At 38.1% G+C, this 21,464-nt stretch overlaps 1 protein-coding gene across 3 annotated transcripts in view; it reads left to right on the top strand.

Annotated features, from left to right (window-relative positions):
• RRBP1 (ribosome binding protein 1) overlaps positions 1–21,464 on the top strand; it is a 118,673-nt gene that overhangs the window by 74,876 nt on the left and 22,333 nt on the right. For all 3 annotated transcript variants that reach the window (XM_044663422.1, XM_044663421.1, XM_044663423.1), the window contains exons 4-9: positions 6,231–6,383; positions 7,494–7,612; positions 12,812–12,965; positions 16,695–16,833; positions 18,738–18,916; positions 19,169–19,203. In XM_044663422.1, the coding sequence (XP_044519357.1) occupies positions 6,231–6,383; positions 7,494–7,612; positions 12,812–12,965; positions 16,695–16,833; positions 18,738–18,916; positions 19,169–19,203 (779 nt within the window). The remainder of the gene's footprint in view (positions 1–6,230; positions 6,384–7,493; positions 7,613–12,811; positions 12,966–16,694; positions 16,834–18,737; positions 18,917–19,168; positions 19,204–21,464) is intronic.

The following is a 21,464-nucleotide window of genomic DNA, read 5'->3' as shown; positions in this document are numbered from 1 at the left end:
CTCCCCCAAATGATATATATATATATATATATATAAAACTACATCTAGCTTGTTTTTGTTTGTCAGTTCTGTGAATAGTCTCCCTTTGTCTATTTTGAGTTAATCAAAAACTTAAAGTAACTCTACTTAATACTTAGTAAGTCACTAAGTAAGAGTTCACAATCACTTATTAGAAAAAGTTCACACCTCCAAAGGCCACAGCACTGTTTCTCTCTCTCTCTCTTTCTCTTTCTCTCTTACTTTCTCTATTTCTCTTCCCCCTCCCCCCCAGCTTTGCTGGGTCAAAAAATAATATAGTTTTATAATTCTTTGTGCATATGCTTACATAAAGCTTTTACAAAAAGCATTTTATTTGCCTGTCCCCTTTAAATATGTCTTCTGTGTAATCAAAAAATTTTGTTGCTTTACTTTATTTAGACATAGCTGATTTGTTTGCTTTTAACTCTTCTAGGAATATATAAGCTGTAACAAACATTGGTATGAAATCATGTATAAAAATATACAGATGAGTAAAATGCAAGATAAATTCAAATAATGAACAGATAGAACATAGATTGTACAGAATGTTTGTTCATTCAGCAAATATTTATTCAGCTATGTACAAGGCACTATAGGGAATACAATGAAGGATATTTATCAGATTTGCAGATGGCACAAAACAAGAGGAATAGAATTAGGTTCTAAAAAGATCTTGATGGGCTGGAATGGTAGAACCTAATAAGATGAAATTTAGTAGGAATAAATATGAAGTCTTGCATTTAGGTTCAGAAAAGTCAACTTCACAAATATAAGATGGAAAAGGTATAGCTATTTAGCAGTTTTCCAAAAATTGATTAGGGATTTTAGTGAATTATAAGCTCCATGAATCAGTTGTATGATAATGGTAGCCAGAAAATACCTGACTAAGGGTTATGGAGATAAAATAGTTTTACCCTTGTCAAATCCTGGATATTTTCAGTCCTCCTTCTCTCTTTCTTCCAGCCACAGGTGTGATAGGTGATGAGAATACCTGACACCACTGGTGGCATCCTTTACTGTCCTCACAACTTGGATGAGTTGTTCACAACTTTAACTTAATAAAATCCACAACTTTATTCCTTCTGATGAGATGCTATTGTCTCCTTTGGCCCTTCTTCTATATCCTAAAGTCCCCTGGCTCATCTGATATATTTATATAAGCTAAGGACCCCTGGACTTTACCATATGCCCTAAAGCTGAACCCGTAGGGCTTTTCTCTCTGTAGCTCCCCTTATTTTTGCTTGTTATCACCACCAATTAAATTATGAGCTGCTTGAGACTAGGGATCATCATACTGTTTTCTGTTTGTACCCCCAGTGCATAGTGCTTGGCAAAATAAGCATTTATTAATGCTTTTTCATGCCTTCTTTCCATTATTGGGAAGGATGACCTGCAACAAGGATAATGAAAAGATTATCCTAACTAAGGATTTGGAGGGACTGGTAATGTTTAGTGTATAGAAGAGAATAAGGGAACAGGGGGAGACAGGTGCACATGTGAACTGGTTTTTTTTGTATTTGAAGGGTTATCATCACTTGGAAGGGAAATTAGACTTGTTCTGTTGTAATTCTGATACAGAAACAAAGGGCACTTCTAAACAATTGTCACTATTCCAAAGAGGAATCAACTGCATCAGGAGATGGTAGGCACTCCCTTACTGTAGGTCTTCAGGGAAAAAGCTACATGGAAAACTCCTTGGGGATGTTAAGAAAATTCTTATTTAGGTATAGCTTGGACTAGATGGTCTCCAAGGTTCAGTGATTGTGACTTTTTTCTTTCTAGTTCTAAATCTATGGTCCTATAAAAAGCTTTATAAACATTTTTTACCAGCCCTAGAATACTTACTATTTCTTTTTCTGTTATAATAACATCGTATATGTTGATGATCAATAGTGGCCTGAAGAAATGTAAAACTAGTGTTTTTAGTTTTTATTAACATTTCGTACATTTCTCAGTGATCTAGTATGGTCATATGAGTTTGCATAGACAGGTGTTATTGCTGCTGTTGTTTAGGTTTAAAAAGATAATATTGCTAAAGAGAACTGTAGCCTGTACCTTGGCAAAGAATCCAGTTAGTACTTCTTCATGCTTTATTCCTGGGTTCCCCAGTGCCTCCTCTGAAATACAAAAATGTTTCACCCAGTCACTGTGCTGCCACGGTTTATATAAAATATTAAGTGACAGTCACACTTCAGGTAAAGTGGTAAGCTGTGAGGTTATAATTTCTTTTTTCTTAGAGAGAATTGTTTGGGAGAAGAAATAATTGGGTTTACAGTAAGTATTTAAATTTTATCTTATCTGGATTGGGGCAGTTGGGTAGCTCAGTGGAGTGAGAGCCAGGCCTAGAGACAGGAGGTCCTAGGTTCAAACCCGGCCTTAGCCACTTCCCAGCTGTGTGACCCTGGGCAAGTCACTTGACCCCCATTGCCCACCCTTACCAATCTTCCACCTATGAGACAATACACCGAAGTACAAGGGTTTAAAAAAAAAAAAGAAGCAACTGGATTTAGGGAACAAGGACTTGGGTTCAAATACTGACTGCCACTTTGACCTGTGAGATCTTAAACAGATTATTTTAATTTTCCATGGCCTCCCCAAATTGAGGTGATTAGGCTACATGGGATGACCTTGGAGATGTATTTTAGCTCTAAATCTACAATCCTGAGGCCTATATCTGTAATTTTTCCTTTTCATACCAAAAATGGCTCCCCCTGCCAGTTTTGGTTACTAATTCATTGAGAACAGTCTTAAGGAGGACCTTGCCATTTATAGGAACTTCACAAGACTGTCTAGTATAGGCCTCCCCCTCTCTGCCTTATTTGATATTTTTAGTCAGAAAGGATCATTTAACAAAGCTCTCTTTGGTTGGCTCTGTGGAGGAATCTTATATGTCTTACCTCTTGTTGGAAGAGAGTCTGAACAAGGAGCTCTACTGAGTCGTTTATTTTGTGGAAACAACAGACGACAAGTGTAGGGCTCTTCTGTCCTCCTCCCCTTTCAGTTAGTTGTGCAACAGGGAAGATAATGGACTGCTGTGGAGAATTATCTGCCAAAGCCTGCCTTTGTTTCCTCTTCCCTTCTTTACTTATAGAAAAAATAAAATCGGAGAAATTTAAACAAATGTTTGGGTTAAGAAGATTCTTATTATGCCATGCATACATTAGAAGTCAGTAGGCTTAGATTCTTGGTTCCTAAAAGCTCATTTTTTAATCTCTAAGTATATTAAACATTAACTGTCAGTAGAAGGTGAGGATAGGAGGAAAGAGAGAATGAGAAATGCAAGTCCAGAGTATACCCAACACTGTTCGTGAATAGCACCGAAAGACATAATTCCAAGAAAATGCAGTGCCAAGCAGCTGCTTTTCCTTAGGCATCAGAACTAAGAAGTTATCAGGCTGCTTATATTCTCTAGCAGTAAGGCCACTAGGAACAGCCACTTTCAGATCTCTCTGCATATGTAGGAATACCTGCTGTTCCTCATGTCATCCCCAGGATGGGGGGGGGGGGAGTGGGTGGCCTTCTGAAGCCAGAGCTGGCCTTCTGAATGAAGAAACCCTCTGTTGCTCATCCTCTGCTCTTTCTGAATTTCTAGATCAGAAACTTTTTGGTGACAAGCATGGGTGCAGTTACTTGCTGACTTAAAGGAAACACACAGGTTGTAGATTTAAGACCAAACCAACCTGGCTACAGATTCAGTGTTTTGAGTACTAACTCCTTTAAACTTCTGGCTGGAAGGTTCTCCCTGGCACACCCTAGAATAATCAATCTCTCTCTCTCTCTCTCTCTCTCTCTCTCTCTCTCTCTCTCTCTCTCTCTCTCTCTCTCTCTCTCTCAAGCTCAAGATGTGATAGCCCTCAGGAAAAGGCATTCAAAGGGGGCTAAGTAAATAAATCCAAATAAGGCTGGCATCTGGCAAAATTTTGATGGTAGAAAGTATTGCTCGGATGTTGATGGCATTGGGATGCACCACTAAATCCCAAGGAGAGACATGATTTCATCAGTCCACTATATGCCAGGCATTGGTCTGGGGTCTGGGGGTATAGGTAACCAAGAAATGAAATCATCCCTCCTTGCAAAAAGCTTATATTATATTTGGGAAGATAGCAAAGACATATAAAAGTGTCAATAGCATAAATATAAAACTAGAGCATACAAATAAGGACTGAGTATATGCAATTGGCTGGGGCCCACTGGTGCTCTAGAGGAGAGCAATTGGTAAGATAGAGAACACCTGCCACACACGTGTGCTGTTGAGACGTCTGGTGGTCCTTTGTGGTCTGTGTGGGTTTTCCCTGGAGCACTCTTGATTTAACTATGGAGCATTAGAGATTGAAAATAGAGAAGAATGTGGCATAGTGTATATGTATATGTTGGGGTGGGTGTAGAGGGGAGAGTTTTCTTGAAACTCATACTAAAGAGAGATAGAGGTTCTTGGTGACATGACTAGGAGCTGCTGCTTTAGAATAATATTTCCTTTGGTCAGCTAGGTGGTAGAGTAGTCAAGATGACCTGAGTTCCAATCTAGCCTCAGATACATTCTAGTAATAAAATTGTGGCAAATCACTTAACCTCATTTGCCTAGCCCTGGCTTGCCCTTCTCTCTTAGAGTTGTTTCTAAGAGAAAAGTAAGGTGTTTTAGAAAAATTCCCTTTCAAAGAATTAAGGTGAATATATACTATGTATGTGTGTGTATCATATGTATATTTATGGTACACATACACATACATACCATGAATTCCAGTATATTCGAAGGAATCTTTGAGTTCTTCTGAGGTTATAATTTTTTCCATTTCCTGTCCAGGAACAGGGGAAGTCCCATCAGAGGCAGCTTTAGCACCATGTATGATACAGTTTGCTTCCTGGATCAAAAATGGTTATTTCTTTTTTTAAAAAATTGTTATTTTTCTTCTTGATTGGATAGACTAGTGAGAGTATCAGATTCTAAACTAGATAGATTTTGAGGGAGATATGGGTAATCCTTTCCTCCTCCCCCTCACCCCCCCAATTCTACACAACTCTCAGCAGTAGGAGTGTTTGCTTTGTGCTTTTGAATCCCAAATTTCTCTATTGTGATTTTATTTGGGGAGGGTCTTTACTTTCTATGCTATACCAAGCTATAAAAGCTATTTCTTCCCTCTCTTTCTTAGCTCAGTAAAAATCTGAGAAATGAATTCTTAAACTTGACATTTGACAGACTCTAAGCCAGAGTCAAAAAATTTCTTAACCTTCCTTAGAGATAGGGGTTGAGGGCAGTGAGTGAAGAAAGATGTCAAAGGATTTTATCTTCTGACCAGCTAAGTGTCCTCTTTCGTTCTTATAACACGTGACTCATTTTGCTCCTTAGTTGCCCCATGTAGAACAACAGTGGCATCCAGTGGCCACTTTGGTCAATAATGGCCCTGCTTCCTTCTGAGTCTTCCTGCCTACCTTCTCTTCTGCTTTGGAGAAAGTCTTTAGTCCTTTGGTTTGCTCTCATCTGAAAACCAAGTGAATCATGCTCCTGGGTAGAAAAGGATTTGTAAGATTTCTTTACTTTGGTTTGGGAGATCTAGGATCTAGTATGTGCTCTCTAAGGAGAGTGAGGATGGATGGGGAGTAGAGGTTTGAGCAAGAAAGAGTTAACCTGGGAGAGCCAATATGGGAGCTAGCACTGCTGCTGCCCTTCCGATTCCTGGTTCTTAGCTTTTGTGTGGGTGACAGGGTAGGGGATCTGTCTGCTCTCCTTATGCACATTAAACCTTACTGTCTTCCACATAATAGTGGAAATTTAAGAAAAAGTTTGAGTAGCAAGCTCTGGGATTTTTGTAGAATTGAACCAGTGATTTAAAATGTCCTACTATTGATCTAAGCTTCTTGTATGGGTCAAGATGAGAATGATTTGATACAACTTATCTTGTGTTCTCCTCTTTCTTACTGTTGCCAAGTAATAATCCTAGCTTTCTGCATGGGAGTTTCCCCCTTTGTAAGTACAGAATTGCTCTGCTGTCTCTGTTTTCCTCAGAATCCCACACTGGGGTCTAAACTTAGTTAAAGGTGGCGTTTAGTACATGTGAGGATTCTTAGAACAGTTTGGGCTGATGTGACCTCCCAGGCTCTGGGTGATGCAGCCCATATGTCATCAATTTAGAGATGCTCTTGGGTCCCGTCTGAGAAGTGTCTTCCGGCTTTCACAGGAACTAAACCCCTGCCCTTCCCTTCCCCCCTTTCTCTAGGAGCTTGCCTCCGAGAAGTCAAAGGCAGCCGCTGGGGAAGCCAACGTGAAAAAACAGCTCTTGGCCAGGGAGCAGGAGATCGTGGCTGTGCAAGCCCGCATGAAAGCTAGTTACCGGGACCACGTGAATGAAGTGCAGCAGCTGCAGGGGAAGGTGAGGCGTTCGTCATCTTGCAGGCTGCAGGGCATAGAGCATTGGGCCCCGGGGAGCGTGAGTCTGACTCTGGGTTTAGACTACAACCAGAAATCCATTTCTGCTGGATGGTTTTCGTGATAGTCCAAGCACCAGGGTTGCTTCTGACAGAGGAAGTCACATGGGGTGTGGGGATAATCGAATTCATTTCAGGGGAGCGTCATATAAACCATGGAGAGAAAACAGGAAAAATGGGGCCACAGGAATATAGGATCTGAAAATTCTTATAGAAGAAGGTGGGACTATTGCATTGGGCATTATCAAAAAGTGCAAAGCATCAGGGGACCGGGCTCTGCTTGTCTTGGCCCTGTCACTTACTTGCTTTGTGACCTTGAACCAATCATTGAATATCTTTGAGCTAGTTCCATACTTTCAAAAATAAGGACAGTAATTGCTGCTATACCTTCCCCACATAGTGTTGTAGACAGAATCTGCTGAGGTAATGGATATGTAAGTGCTTTGGAAAATGGAAAGCATTAAGATCTTTGTGGAGAGAAGGTAGGTTCAAGGGTGTTTCTCTCAGTTCAGGAATTGTTAAAGCTGTTTATTTTAGAAAATGAGCTGAGAAGGAAGGGCAGAAAATCCTATTTGTTATACTCTGTGGCTTGCTGCTGATTTTTCACCATGAGCTATGGATATTTTCTTTTAGCTTGATCTCTTGCAAGGTGATAATGGGTCAGGAGAAGGAAAGGGAAACCTGTCTTTGTCTTGATCAATAAGAGGTTTTTTCGTTTGTGGTAACTTGTTCTATCTCATAAAACAAATTTTAAACTGTATGACCACACAGAAGAAGTGAAACAGTAGAATATTTTTGAAGTTGTAGACTGAATCTTTTTAAACAATCTGAGAGGGCTGTGTTGGAAAAGTTTAAAAACCAGGAGGAATTTGAAATAAATACGATTTTTAAAAAGCCTAGTTAGTGACTCTCCAGAAAAGAGCGGTATTCTGCAGCCCCAGATTTCCGTAATGCAGAAAGTAAGTTTTGGTGTGAGTTTGGGAGCCTGTGTCCTCCTCCAGTCTCTTAAGGCATTGTTGATTGATATTCTTCTACACTCTAAAATTCATTTTCAGATTCGAAGTCTTCAAGAGCAGTTGGAGAATGGACCAAATACTCAGTTGGCTCGTTTACAGCAAGAGAACTCAATTCTGAGAGATGCTTTGAACCAAGCAACAAGTCAGACTGAGAGCAAGTAAGCTTTAATATTCACTGATAAGAAATAGAAATTTGAACACATTTGTTGAATAGCCTTGTAATCACACTAAACCAAGGGTTTATGCTTATGTCATGGCCCTCTTTGACACCTTGTGACAACTATTGACTCCTTTTCAGAACAATATTTTTTAAAAATTTATGTTAAATTATCATTTAACATAAATAACATATAAATTAGCTTAACAAATTTAACATAAATAAATGTTATGTTAAGAAGGATATGTTGAATTTCATTTAGAGAATAGTGAAAACAAAGATGTGATCTTTTCCCCTGTCAGTTCAGAGACGTCCTGAAATCTACAGGCCTTTGACCCCAGATGAAGAACTCCTGAACTCTGTGAAAAATGAGTTCTTTTCCTTGGAGGTCAAGACCGGAAGGGAACACATTCAACAGAGCTTGTGTGCATTAGCTTTCCCCTGTGAGGAGTTAGTTATGCTTCTGTAATGACAGTAGATTTGAACAGCACATAAGAGGCAGTTTTCTATTTCTGCCCCTACAAGTTGGCATTCAAGTTCTGGCTCCTAATTATTACAAGTAAAGGCTAGAGGAGGGAGATCATGCCACTCTCTGTAACTAAAATCTGGGCTCTCAACCTTTTTCTCTTTCTACATCATGGATAGTATTTTATTAGGTGCCCATCTTGTGAATATTATGTTTCATCATCACTCTTAAAATTGGGGTTGGTCATTGTGGGGTCAGAATTCTTAAGTCTTTCAAAGAAATTTTTTCTTTATAATTTTGTTATTATATAAATTCTTCTGGTCTTGTTCATTTTATTCTACATTAGCTCATACAAGTCTTCCTAGGTTTTTCTAAAACTGTTCCCTTCATCATGTTGTCATTCAGCACAATGGTATTCCATTACATTCATATTATGTAATTTGTTTGGTTATTTTCCAAATGAGGAACCCTTTCGTTTAGATTCCAGCTTTTTTGACCACAAAAAGAACTGCTTTAAGTATTTTTGTGAATATGAGTTTTTTCTCTCTTAGATCCCTTTGGGGCAAAGGCCTAGTATTGATACTACTGGGTCAATATGTATGCACCAATTTGGAGGCATAGTTCCAAATTGGTTAAGCAACTTTTCAAGGTCATAATTAATTAATGTTATAGAGGGCCTGGACTTCTAATTAATATAAGCCTTATGGTTTTCCTGCCTAATCACCAGCTTTAGATGGTCCCATTTTCATCTTTTTTTTTTTTTTTTTTTTTTTTTTTGTGGGTAATCAGTCATTGCTTTTTAACATGCAAGAAAATGTAACTTTTCCAAGCAGCATTTTTTTTTTCCTCTTTAAGGCATCTGACTCAGTGGTTCCTTAACCTCTAGGGTCCATGAATTGCTTTTAAGAATATATTGATAATTATATATACATATTTATACATATATTTAAAATAGCTTTCTATATATCTAATTTCCTTTGTAATCCTATATTTTTAGTTTATGCTTGTAAGAACAGTTTTGTCCTTTCTTTCTTTTGAGACTTGGTCTCTATATCTTTCCCCAGGCTGAAAATTCACTGGCCACTCCTAGGCCTAATCACAATACTGATTGGCATGGAAGCTTTAATCTACTACATTTTTCAGATGTTAACCAATTTGCCCCTTTTTTTTGGTATTCCACTGTCTGGGTTTTACCATATTGGTGCCAGATTTAGTATAAACAGCCTAATAGGCTTTAGTCCTCTTGCAGCTCAGAACTCCTGAACTTAAGCAATCTACTACCTTAAACAAGGACTGCAGATTAGGCCACATGCTATACTTGAAAACATTCAGAGAAGGGTTTATAGGCTTTATCAGACTACCAAAGAAGTCCATGACACAAAAAAATATTAACACCTGGGCCAGGTAATCACAGAAACTGTAGGCCTGGAAAAGATATGAAGATGGCATCTACTCTGGACTCTGGCTTTCTCTAACTTATCTCAAATAGCTGATTCTAGAGCTTTTTTCCAAAAGAACTCTTAGAATATTCTGTGACCTGGAACCCTAGAATATTAAAACTGAAAGGATCTTGGTAATCATCCAACATGATATAATGGGAACAGCACTAGGCTTTTCATGCCTGGTTCTCCTAACTTCCTTGGGCATACTACTTCCTTTCTCATAAATTTCATTTATCCATATATAAAATATAAAGTTCAGATAGGATCATCTCAAAGCTATTTTTCCCAGGTGTTAGAATCCTTTGTTCTAGTCTAACTGGCCTTCTTTAGTAATTGTTTGATTTGTTTTTTAACCTTGGAAATTCTTTCCTGTTTAATCTCCATATTGGGGAGAAGTGAGTTTATAATTACCAAAGCAAATTTAAATTTTAACTTTAAAGTGTGGTTACTTCAGAATTATAAACCAAAATGTTACCAATTTGATACTCTAGAAATTTTGAGTATAGAATATGCCGGTCCAACAATAAAGGTATATAATAATGCAATCCTTTTAGGGAAATAATGATATCCATTAAACCTTTCTATCCTCGTTATTGATTTTTCCTTAAAACTTGTTGGATGTTAAGTTGTTTTGTTTTCCTTGACTTTTATCTTCTGTGGGGAATGAAAACCTTAGAAAGAGAGCAATGTCTTCATTTTAATTTCATGCCACGTTTAAGTTTTTCCCTCTCTCCTCTGGGTTAAAAAGTATTCTTTAACTTTTTCTTATGTGATTTTTATGGTTGCTGAAGGATAATCTATCCTAAGGAACTATGTATTATTGAGTTTTTCCTTTTTTATTGTGAACTTAATCTTCAGTAAATACAAACATTTCACTATGCAAAGAATAAGAAGACAGAAACTCGGATAAGAAATTTGGGGTCTTCTGTTATACAGTTTTTTTAAAAATTGTAATAACAGTCTTAAAGGTAGGAAGATTAATCTGGGTAGCAATATGTCAATCCTGGGACTTCCCTCTATACAGTTTTTTTAAAGAAATGCTTTTATGTAACTTCTAGTTATTTTTCTTCCCTCTCCCCATTTTAGTGATATCTTTTGATTTCCGTTCCATTCCATTTTTTAATATATCCCTATTCTTTACTATCCTTGTAAGCTATGCATTGTGAGAAAAAAGAAAAAACAGTTCTGCAAAACTAATACATCATCCTCGTCTTACAGTATTTGTAATATTCCATGTCCTCAGCCCAACAGCCTCTTCCAAGAAGGGAGGGAGGGCCTTTTTTTGCCTCTTCCCCACCCCCACCTCTTCTCTGGGACCAAGTTTGATCATTATAATGATACAGCATTGAGTTTGTGTTCAGGAGTCCCCTCCACTTTCTTATTCCAGTCATTGTGTTTATTTTCCCTGGAAACTTTATGTTGCAAATATAGTTTGGTACCCTCTTTGGGAGGTAACATGGTTTAATGGAAAGAACTTTGGCCTTGGAGTTGGAAGATTTGGGTTCCAAATCTGGTCCTGCTATTTTATGACTTTGTATAGTTCTCTTTTTGGGCTTTATCCCCTTCCGCTCTTTCCCAGTTCTCCCCTTCTTCCCACCTCTACCCAGTTTCCTTATCTGGAAATGAGAGGGTTGAACATAAATAATATTTAAGGTTTCTTCCAGCTTTCAAATTCTATCAGTCTTTGAGTATTTTATAAAACTCTTCATTAGTTCCCTTTTCTTCGGCTCAAAAATTAGCTGAGGAAGTGGGAAATGTGAATTAACAAAGTACAGTCTGCACTAATGCCTAAATGCTTTACAATTCAGGAAAGTTTGTTCCTGATTACAGGGCTTGTTTGCACTGAGAGGAGAAATGAGAAGATGGGTTTTTTTTTTAAATCTTCTCTAGAAACTTCCAGCAACAGCTCTCAAAGAATTGAGCATTAATGAAAAACACGATTCAATTTTTTATTTTGTGTTCCCCATGGTTAAAAGTTTTCATTTTTTTCCTCCTTCCTTTTTTTCCTTAGAAAATACTAAAATATATTGTTTATCATGAAAAAATATGTTTTAAAATTTAACTTGAAGCAAGTTTTATCCATTTTTGCTTTTGGGCTTTTTTATTACGTTTACTCTTTTTAAAACATCATTGTCACTTCTTCACCTCCTAATGAAACCTTTCTTATAAATAAAAAAGAAATGCAATTGAATAAAGCAGATGTGACATTTGACCCATCATCTGATAAGAGTAAGTCTCATTACGTGTCATTTTTTACTATGGACTACCATCTTTCTATATTAGAAGTGTGAGGTATTTGGCAATCAAGACTTTGGAATCAAGAGCAATCATTGCATTGATCTGAGTTCTGATGTCTTCTATTGTTTTCCATTATATCAGTGATGGGCAAACTTTTTGAAGAGGGGGCCAAAGGAAAGGAAATGCTCATCTGTCCATCTGTTTCTAAGGCAACTCTTTCGAAGTTTCATTGTATTGTATTTTACTTATTGTATTCATCAGATTAGGAATAATGTCATGCGGAGGGATAGAACATTTCAGGGGGCTGCATCTGGTCTTCGGGCCATAGTTTGCCCATCACTGCATTACATTATTATAGACATTGAATGGCATTCTCTTAAAGTGCTACATACCTCTTGAGAGAATTCACTTTTGTAAATTTCCTAAAATAGAGACGGGTTATCTGGCTCTCATAACTTTTCACTTTTTTTATTAATTTTTTTCGGTGAACAAAAATTGATTCTTTCTCCCTCTCCCCATTAAAAGAGGAAAACCCTTTATAAAAAATACGCATAGTTAAGCAGAATATTTTCTGCATTGGCCATGTCCAAAAACATATATGTCTCATTTCATGTCTTGAGTCCATCACCTCTCAGTACAAGGTACCAGCAGTCCTTGGGGAATCATGGTTAGTCATTGCATTGATCACAGGTTTTTATAGCTTCAGAGTTGTAGAAATTGTTCTCCTGGTTTTGTCACTTTACTCTGAAATAGTACTTATAAGTCTCTTCAGGTCTTTCTGTAACTGTCCCCCATATAGCAGAATAGTATTCCATTATGGGACTGTTCACTTCCTGAGCTTGTCAGGATCCTGGAGAAAATTTATGAAAGGCAGAGTTAGGTGTGGATCGCTTTGTATTTTCAAACCAAACCCTTCATGCTTCCCTTATATTCTGTTTCAATGTTGTTTGGGGGGGGAGGATCCATTTCTCACTAGCCTAGGGGTTTCAAGCAGATTAGCTTAGAACAACTTCCTGAGCTCACAATCTGTCCTAAAACCGTAATTGTTTTTCAGGCAGAACACAGAACTTGCTAAGCTGAGGCAAGAGTGCAGTAAGCTCACAAAAGAAGTGGCTGAAAAGTCTGAAGCTGTGCAGCAGGAGGAACAGCAGAAGAAGAGCCTAGAGATCAAAGCTGCAACCTTGGAAAAACAGGTCCAGCAGCTACAGGTGAGACATGGATCTGGTGCCTCCTTTGGATTTGTTTAGCTCCTTTGGGGCTGTACTCAGTGTGTGGTAAGGAGAGATGATGCGACCTGTTTGCCTATGGGCCCTGTAGACTTTTTTCCAGGAAATTTTTTGGATTTGAGTTGATCTGTCCACCCTAGCTCAGCTCCTCTCCTTTGTGATGAATGAAGTACATATATTTGCTAGAGACATAGCCGGACAGTGTTAAAAGACGAGCATAAAAAACTAGCAACTTCTTTTTATGCATGGAACCCTTGACAGACCTGCTTAGGCTCAAGTTCTTACTGGGCTCTAATTGGCTATGGAGGCATGACCGCTTATTTGAAGAACCTGCTTCTTTTCACCCACTGTGTAATCCCTGGAAGCTTCTGTTTTTGTTGGAGAAAATTGTCTCAAAATACAGTCCTTTTCCCACTCAGAAGAGGCTTTTATGTATCTGGCAGTTCGTAAAAATGAGGATAACAATGCCAAACACTTCTCATCCAGATCAGTCAGAATGCTTCCCTGTCCAAAAAGCAGAAGCCCCACATGCAACTTGGCAATAGAAACTGATAATATTCAGAGGGTGTGAAGAAAACCTTCATGTTATGCCAGTTTTTTTGAATGGGTTTTTGGATAAAAAGGAAATTGTCATTTGAGGTACTTTTGATCCTGTTTGTGTGAGTCATCATTTCCATGAGAAAAGGAACATGTTCCCAGCAGGTGAAGTTAGGAGATCAGTGGACCCCAAGATTTAGGAAACTTGTGTTTTAGGTCTAGTTCTGCCCAATAATTATCAGAATATCTTTGGACAATTCACTTAACCTCCCTGGACATCAGTTTTCCTATCTGCAAAATGAGAGGGTTTGACTAAGATTTCTTCCAGCTCTAATATTCTGTGAGCGTGCCTATTTTTTTTCCCCAAAGGGAAGAGTAATTTATTATAGTCTCTTATTCCTGGTGGTTTTCATTTTCTCTTCCCTTTATTGAAATCTGAGGTTGGGATTGTTTATCCTTTGGGCATAGATCTGTCTTTAGTAGCTTAGGGTACTAATTTCAGAAATTATCCCTTTGGTTATTTGAATTTAAAACTTTTGCTTTTCCTATTTGGGAACCATTTTTCCCTAATTAAGACTTCTTTGGAGACTTAAACTTCCTGGAATCTGAATGGATGTGAACCCTATAGCTAGTATTTTATTTTAAGTTTTCATCATATCATATATGCCTTCTTCCTTCCTGGCAAGAATGCATATCTCTGGGAGGGAAGGAGGCTCTGAAACTTGACTCTGTCTCTGACTAGCAACATTATGGAACATACTGAGAAGAAAGCAGGTGTTGTATATGTGTTCAACCCATCATAGCACATGCCATATGAGGCTGAAAAATAAACTGAGGTTTTGGAAACACAAGGGTTTCTTCATGAGCTAGCAGGCCTCTCCTCTCACATGCCTGACTCACTGAGTTATCTCACTGTTGTAAAACTTCTCATGGCTTAACATTTCTATCTTGATCCCTTAAGTGCTTGTTCCAAACACTGAGACTAAATAGTCAAAAATTAAACAGTTTCTTGCAGGCAACAAGCTTACCTTCTACTGGAGAAAGGCAATATGAATACAGATAACACAATTCCAACAAAATAAATTTAAAGTGATTGGGGGTGGGGAGGAAATAACAGTTGGGGGAATTAGGTAAGGCCTCTTGTAGGAGTTGGCACTTGTGTTGAATCTTGAAGGGATGGAGGGTCATGGGATTCTAAATGGCGGAAAAGCATTTGAGACATGGAGGCAAGAGATGCAAGTAGGCTGGTTTGACTCAAACAGAAAATGCAAAGAAAACCACAGGACTTCAAATGCCAGACAAGTTTGTATTCAATTCTAGAAGAAACTAGGAAATGAAGCAGCCACCCATTTCATAGTCCCAGGAAAGCAACTCTGCCCACAAGTGGCAGCTGATTTCTAGTGCCCTATAGTGGTTAGGACCAGTACTACTCTTGTTAAAAGTATACCAGTAACGGGGGAGCTGGGCAGCTCAGTGGATTGAGAGTCAGGCCTAGAGACGGGAGGTCCTAGGTTCAAATCTGACCTCAGACACTTCCCAGCTATGTGACCTTGGACAAGTCACTTGACCCCCATTGCCCACTCTTACCACTCTTCCACCTAGGAGCCAATACACAGAAGTTAAGGGTTTAAAAAAAAAGTATACCAGTAAGCTGGGTAAGGAAGAACTCACAGATTGGTAACATTTCTTTGTACATGGAGGCTGTACTTAGTGATTCCTCAATCATGTTTTTACTTCATTTGTCTGCATGTCCTTCCTCTTCCCCTGGGAGAATAGATTTAGTGTGACTAGACTGTGTCCCAAACCCCCTTTAAGATAGTCAGTTTTTTAATATTACCAGATTTGAAGTCAAGCTTACCACATCTATCTATCTATCTATCTAAAAATAAGGGCATTTTCCTTACTCCTCTAAGCCTGCAGTGCTTTCAAAGATGACTGAGAGTGGCTATCTTCCAGATATCTGAGATGGAGTTTGCCTAGACTAATGACTTGAGCTCAGAGGGTAGGGAGAAATTCTTTTATAGTCTCCTTATTTTCTCTGAGCATTTCTAACCAAGAGAATGACTACCCTCTTACTCTAAAAGAGATGTGCCAAAATTTTTCTTTGGATTTTGAAAAAATGCTCTTGGTTCTAATATTGATTTGCTCCCCTAACCAAATGTTCTATTTAAAGTTAGCTTTGAATGAGTAAAAAAGGTTTGGCAGCAACTCAGAGCCTCAGTAATGAAAGTATCTGACTACATTGGATTCATTTTTTAAAAAAATTATTCAATAGCTCTGCTCAGAATAGTCACCTCTATCTGGTTGTTGCCTGGGAACGTGTTATTAGGAGAGAGATTCTCCTGTTCCCTTCCAGGTCATCTGATAAGGAGCAGAAAAATCAAAATTTTTTGAATTCTCAGGAAAGCCACATCACCACATTCCTTCCTCATTTATTCCTTTGGAATTTGAGTTAGAACTCTTCCTCCATAATGTCTTTATTATGGACAATGATGTTCATTCTAAAGCTGCACACAAACATCCACCATGTAGAATACATTAAAGACAGTTTTTAAAAAATAAATCCTTGGGTATGGTTTTGCTTATTTCCAATCCTGGTTTTAACTCCTTTTCATTCATTGTAGGGGTCGATGTCTATTCCTCTGGTTGTGACCAGCATTTGATTGTTTTCAGTGTTCATTTATAGGTGATGCCAACCTGGGCTCTATAGAATGCAAGTCAGAGCATCCTTTGGCTTCTGGAATCACTTTAAATAGAAAGGGAATCGAGCTGGATTTCAGCAAAGCTGACTATAGGAAAGCTTATTGTCCCATTTTAGCTCATAATGCCTTTCTAGCAAGCAGTTATTCTTTTTTTAAAAATATATGCCTGTAACTATATTGGTGAGACACTCTGGGCCCCTCATTTGGGGTTTTTTTGTTTTTGAACTGGCATAGTCAGAGTTTGTTCAAACAGTTACTTTGGTTTCTTTTCGTCCTATACTTAATCCCCTTGGCTGAGAGGTATAAATTGCAAGATATGATTCCAAAGTTACCTCATGAGGAAACCAGAGATGCCGCACAATTTTTTTTTGTGGGTTCCGGGGTCAAGTAAGAAAATTATATTGCATGCTTTCCTAAATTTGAGAATTTTAACACCTCCTCCCCTTTTTTTTCCCCCTGCCGTCTCTTCCAGGTTTCTCAAAAAGAAAAAGAAGACTCCCTCCAGAAGAGGCTGGATGAAGTGAGCGGAGAGCTTCGTAAATCACAATCCAGCAACAAAAACCTTTTGGCAGACTTGGAGAAAGCAAAAGGAGATAGGCAGAATATTGCTGGTTAGATAATTCTGTTACCTCCTTCTCTTTATGTGTTAGGTAAACCTGAGTAGCAAAGTCAAACCAAGCTGGCTGCCATTTTCCTAAGGATTAGAGATGCCAGTGTCTTCTGCTTGTTGAAAAAATCCTTTAGGCTTTTCCCTTCATGAGTCTGTGCCAAAGGCATGTCCATGTTCCCTCATTCTAGTTCTAGCCAACCTCTTTTATATATCATATATATCCTTCCCAGACTGGTTTTGGAATGTATCGCTAGTGAGAAAAATGAATCCCTAGAGTTTAGGTGTGGCCACGACTGTTCATGAATGTGCATAGCATTCCTATTGTCACTTCTTGGCTCTGTCTCAAGTTGGAAGAGAGAAAGAATTGTTCATTCTAAGAATTATGGGACCACTAGCCTGAGTGTTGGAAAAAGTCTAAGGGCAATTGAGAAAAGAGGAGAAGAAATTGGACTTAGCTGAAGAACCTCTGGGATTTGAATTTTGCCACCTGCTATCCTATGATTTTAGGCAATTCCCTTTACCTCTGTAACCTTCTGTTTCATAGGATCTTATATTAGAATTGGGAGACCTCAAAAGATCATCAAGTCCAACACCCTCATTTTTCAGCTGAGGACCTGAAAGATTAAATAACTTGCCTATAGTCACCTAGGTAGTATATGACAGAATTGGGATTTGAACCTATGTCCTCTGATTCTAGACCCAGAGCTTTTTACATATCAATAAAATAAAGGTATTTTATTAGGGGACTCCCCAAACCCCTTCCAGATCTAATGAAATAATATATTGGAACTACCCCAGGCCCATCCAGCTGCATGAACTCTGGTAAAATGGCTTTGAATGAGAATTATTTCCTTGGATGGTACAGGAAATTGATGGGAAAGTATGATTTGATTTATGGAAAATAAAGAAGGAGCATAGCTCAAATATATGTCCAGTTAACCTAAGCATACTCATTAAACTTAATTTCAGAATATAAACTTTTCCCAGGTCACACTTTGAGATATCCCATGAACTAGTGCAGAATTCACAAATATATAGACTTAATTAGATTTCTGCTTTTCTGATAGGAATTTTTCACACCACCATTTCCCTAGGGGTTGCAAAGCCCATATTTTGTATAATTTCATCAGTTCAGCCTCTGCTTTGTGTAGTAGGTAAAAATGGAGGAGTGGTTAGAGCTTGTAGAGTATTAGGAATATGAAGATTATGGGAGAAAGAAAAATACTCCCAGTAAAAGATTACTTGAACTTTGAAGTTTTCAATTTCTACAGAATAAATTTAGTCATATCATCCTAGTTTGTACTCATATGAGTTAGAATTTGCCAAAGTGAAATAAGTATTGGAGTAATGGTTTGAAACCTTTTCCCCTTCCCTTAAAATTATAAAAATTAATCCCATCTCTTTTCAGAAGAAAATTCAGGGAAGATTAATGTTCTTCCCTGTTTGCTCATTGGCTATAATTTTCAGCAGTTAATAACAAAGTCATCATCATTATCGTTTTTTCTTATTAGGCAGCCTAGTGTAGAGGAAAGTCTAGGTTCAAGAAATCTTCTTACCTCAAGACACTTAGCGTGTGATTCAGGACATAATTCAACAATCTTCCTCTCCTTTGGTTTCCTCATTTCTAAATTAGGGATAATAATACCTCCTGTCCTGCTAGATCTCTCATGAGGATCAAATTAGTTAAACTATGAAAAAGTTTGTAAACCTTTATAGACTATCTAAATGTAAGCAATTGTTGTGTTTAAACTTCCCTGTTTAAAACTGTAAATGCTTTTAACCCCTTAGCAGAACAGGGAGGTGTTACAGTAACAGAAACTGTATAAATTCTGGAGAGAACAGACTGGGAGTCCTTTCTTGATTATCCCACTTTATTCCCTTACCCCATCGCTTTTTCTGTTGTAGAACTGCGTACCAAATTACAGTCCTCAGAAACAGAGGTGAAAAGCAAGTCTGAAGAGTTGAATAAACTCAAAGGAAAACTGTCAGAGTCCAGTTCAGAAAATGCACAGCTAACAGAAAGAATTAAATCCATCGAGGCTCTCCTGGAAGCTGGCCAGGTCAAAGAAGCTAAAGATGCCCAGGTTGGTACTTGTCATCCTTTCTTTCAAGTAGGCTTCCATTCATGAAAATTCAGCAGGGGCTATCCATGTCTTTGGCAAGCTCTTTGGGAGCTCCTGACCATAGACACTTTCTTTCCTACTTTTTGGTCCATCATTGACATGAAATGTAGGAACCAGTGGGTAGGAAAAAAGGGACTTGATCTTTTATTAAAAGCAAAGAAAAAATCCAGGAAAATCTTGCTAATGAGCATCCATTTTGTCTTTTCACCTTAGGCTAGCCAAGCAGAAGTGGACCAGTTACAAGCAAGGTAAGACTGAAAAGCTGAGTGGCTAAATGCTGTCCACTAATTTTTTTTGTAGAAAGGTCTCAAAGTTTCAGAAAAAGACCATTTTAGAGCTTCTTTATTTGTTTTCTCTGCATTGACTAGTATGCTAAGGATAAATAGAGAATAAGGCTACTCTGTGAATGGTGATAGATGTACACAATTGTTTCCTTTTCCTATATAAACTTTCATGTTAAGAGGAGGAGGAGTACAACAACAATTACTACAACTACTACTACTACTACTTGTGGTTATGGTTGTGGTTGTTTTGGTGGTGGTTGTTCTTGTTGTTATCATCCTCCTCCTCCTCTTCTTCTTCTGTGGATTTGGGATAGATTAGCCCAAGCTAAGCATAAAGTGCATGATTATTTATTTTTATTGAGATGACTTTGGTCTGCCCCAAATCTTTAGGGCTTTTTTTGATATCTTCAAACCAACTGACCAGTGCTGCATTCTTTCAATACTTCCTATCCTACATAAGATGTCGGCCACGTAATAATGAAAATAAACGTAATGTGTAATAATTAAAATGCTATATTAGAAATTGGTTTTGTTAAATAATATTAGTAACAAAAATTGTTGTGGTCATTATTTATAAAATTAACTCTTAAGTCACGAGGATGATAGTAGCTTTTAACAATTTAATTTAATATAAATATAGTATAAGAACAAAATAAAGAAGGAAGTAGAAATTTTATTTCCTAGCCTACCACTCTAAAGTCTGGTCCGTAGAATTTCAGCTCACTTCCCTACAGGGTTCCAATCTCCACATGGAAATCCAGTAGTCTTTTTGGAGCAAGAGTCTTACCAGCCCATGAGGGTGTCTTCTGCCTGAGCCACCAGTGCCGAATGGAATAGAAGAATCAGTCCCAAAAAACTTAGGCCCAGGACCGTGATCTCTACAGTCTCACCTTTGATAGCCCTTTTCTCCACGTCACTTCCTGTCTCTCTGAGGTGGTCTATCACATCTCAAGAACCAATCAGTCTCTCTGACCCGGACTCATAACCCTTGGTTCCGGATCGTGTTCCATGGGCTCTTAACCTGTGACCTCCGTTCGTAGTGTCACACTAATGGGATGGGTCGGATGAGAAGAAAATTCATGACCCTGGGAGGAAGGGGTTCCCTTTACAATAGCCATTTAGTATTTGGTTGGTGTTGCTAAGGTTTGGAAATGACTGCTTAATAGGTCCCCACAAGTTAATGCAATCCCAGAGTTCTTGGGGCTCATTATCTCTGGAAATATGTGTTTTTCAGGGCACACTTATGGGAGTTTTGACTAGGCCTTGAGAACAGAGAGCTCACATATACATTTAAGTCAATAGTAGACATCCCATTTTCTCCACCTCTGTAACACAGATGTGTCTAATATGTGGTGATCCAACAAGATCCAACAGATCTTGCCAGAACTGCATGATGAGTCACCCCCCTCTCTACATTTCCATCTGAAATACAGCTCACTACTTGGTCAGTGTCTCCTGATAGCCAGTATGATGAGCTATTAAAAAAAACTACCAGAAGGCAATGAAACCCTCATGAGAAGACATGGGGCCAAACTCTTTCCATTTTCCTATCCCAATATATATTATTTCAAGATACTTGGGCAAGATGAACTGAGAGTTGTTTTCAAATTCTTGGCTACCATGAATGTTGCTAGAAATTGTTGTTGCTTTTGTTTTTAATAAAGAGGGCTAAAGATTTTTAAGCCGTGTAGCTATAGCTGGCATAAATTTTTTTTTATCTTCAAATGTTTTCTGAAACAGTTGCTTTCACCATATCTGGTTCTGCTATTGATATTAACAAGCCATTACTAGTTTAGAAGCTCAGAGAAATCAAGACAGAAGATGGAAAAGTATTCTATCTCTCCTTTCCATTGGCCTTTTGGTTTGGTTTCCATGGGATTTTGTCTTTGTGGAAGAACTTTACAACATATTTGCTGCAAGTAGATTTGTGTCCCTTCATCTAATGATAGGAACTCACAAGGAAGAAGAGAGTGGGTGGAAGTATAGTTTAGTACAGGTGAATCTGGTGTGCATTTGTGGATTGTATTAAAAATATTTTTATAGGACTCCTAATAGGCTTTTATGGAAAAGCAACTTTCAAGTTCATTATACTACTGTTTTTAGCGGGGGGGAGCATAGATATTATTACTGCCAGATTATATTAACTGCATAATATAAACCAGAAATCAAAAGATAAGTAGATGTAGGCTTGAGTTTCAGTTTTAATGTCTACCTCCTTAGGGATG

The sequence above is a fragment of the Gracilinanus agilis genome, chromosome 2, assembly GCF_016433145.1.
Source record: "Gracilinanus agilis isolate LMUSP501 chromosome 2, AgileGrace, whole genome shotgun sequence".
Lineage (NCBI taxonomy): Eukaryota > Metazoa > Chordata > Mammalia > Didelphimorphia > Didelphidae > Gracilinanus > Gracilinanus agilis.
The sequence above is the reverse complement of the archived record's forward strand: the minus strand, read 5'-3'. Positions and strand labels throughout refer to the sequence as shown.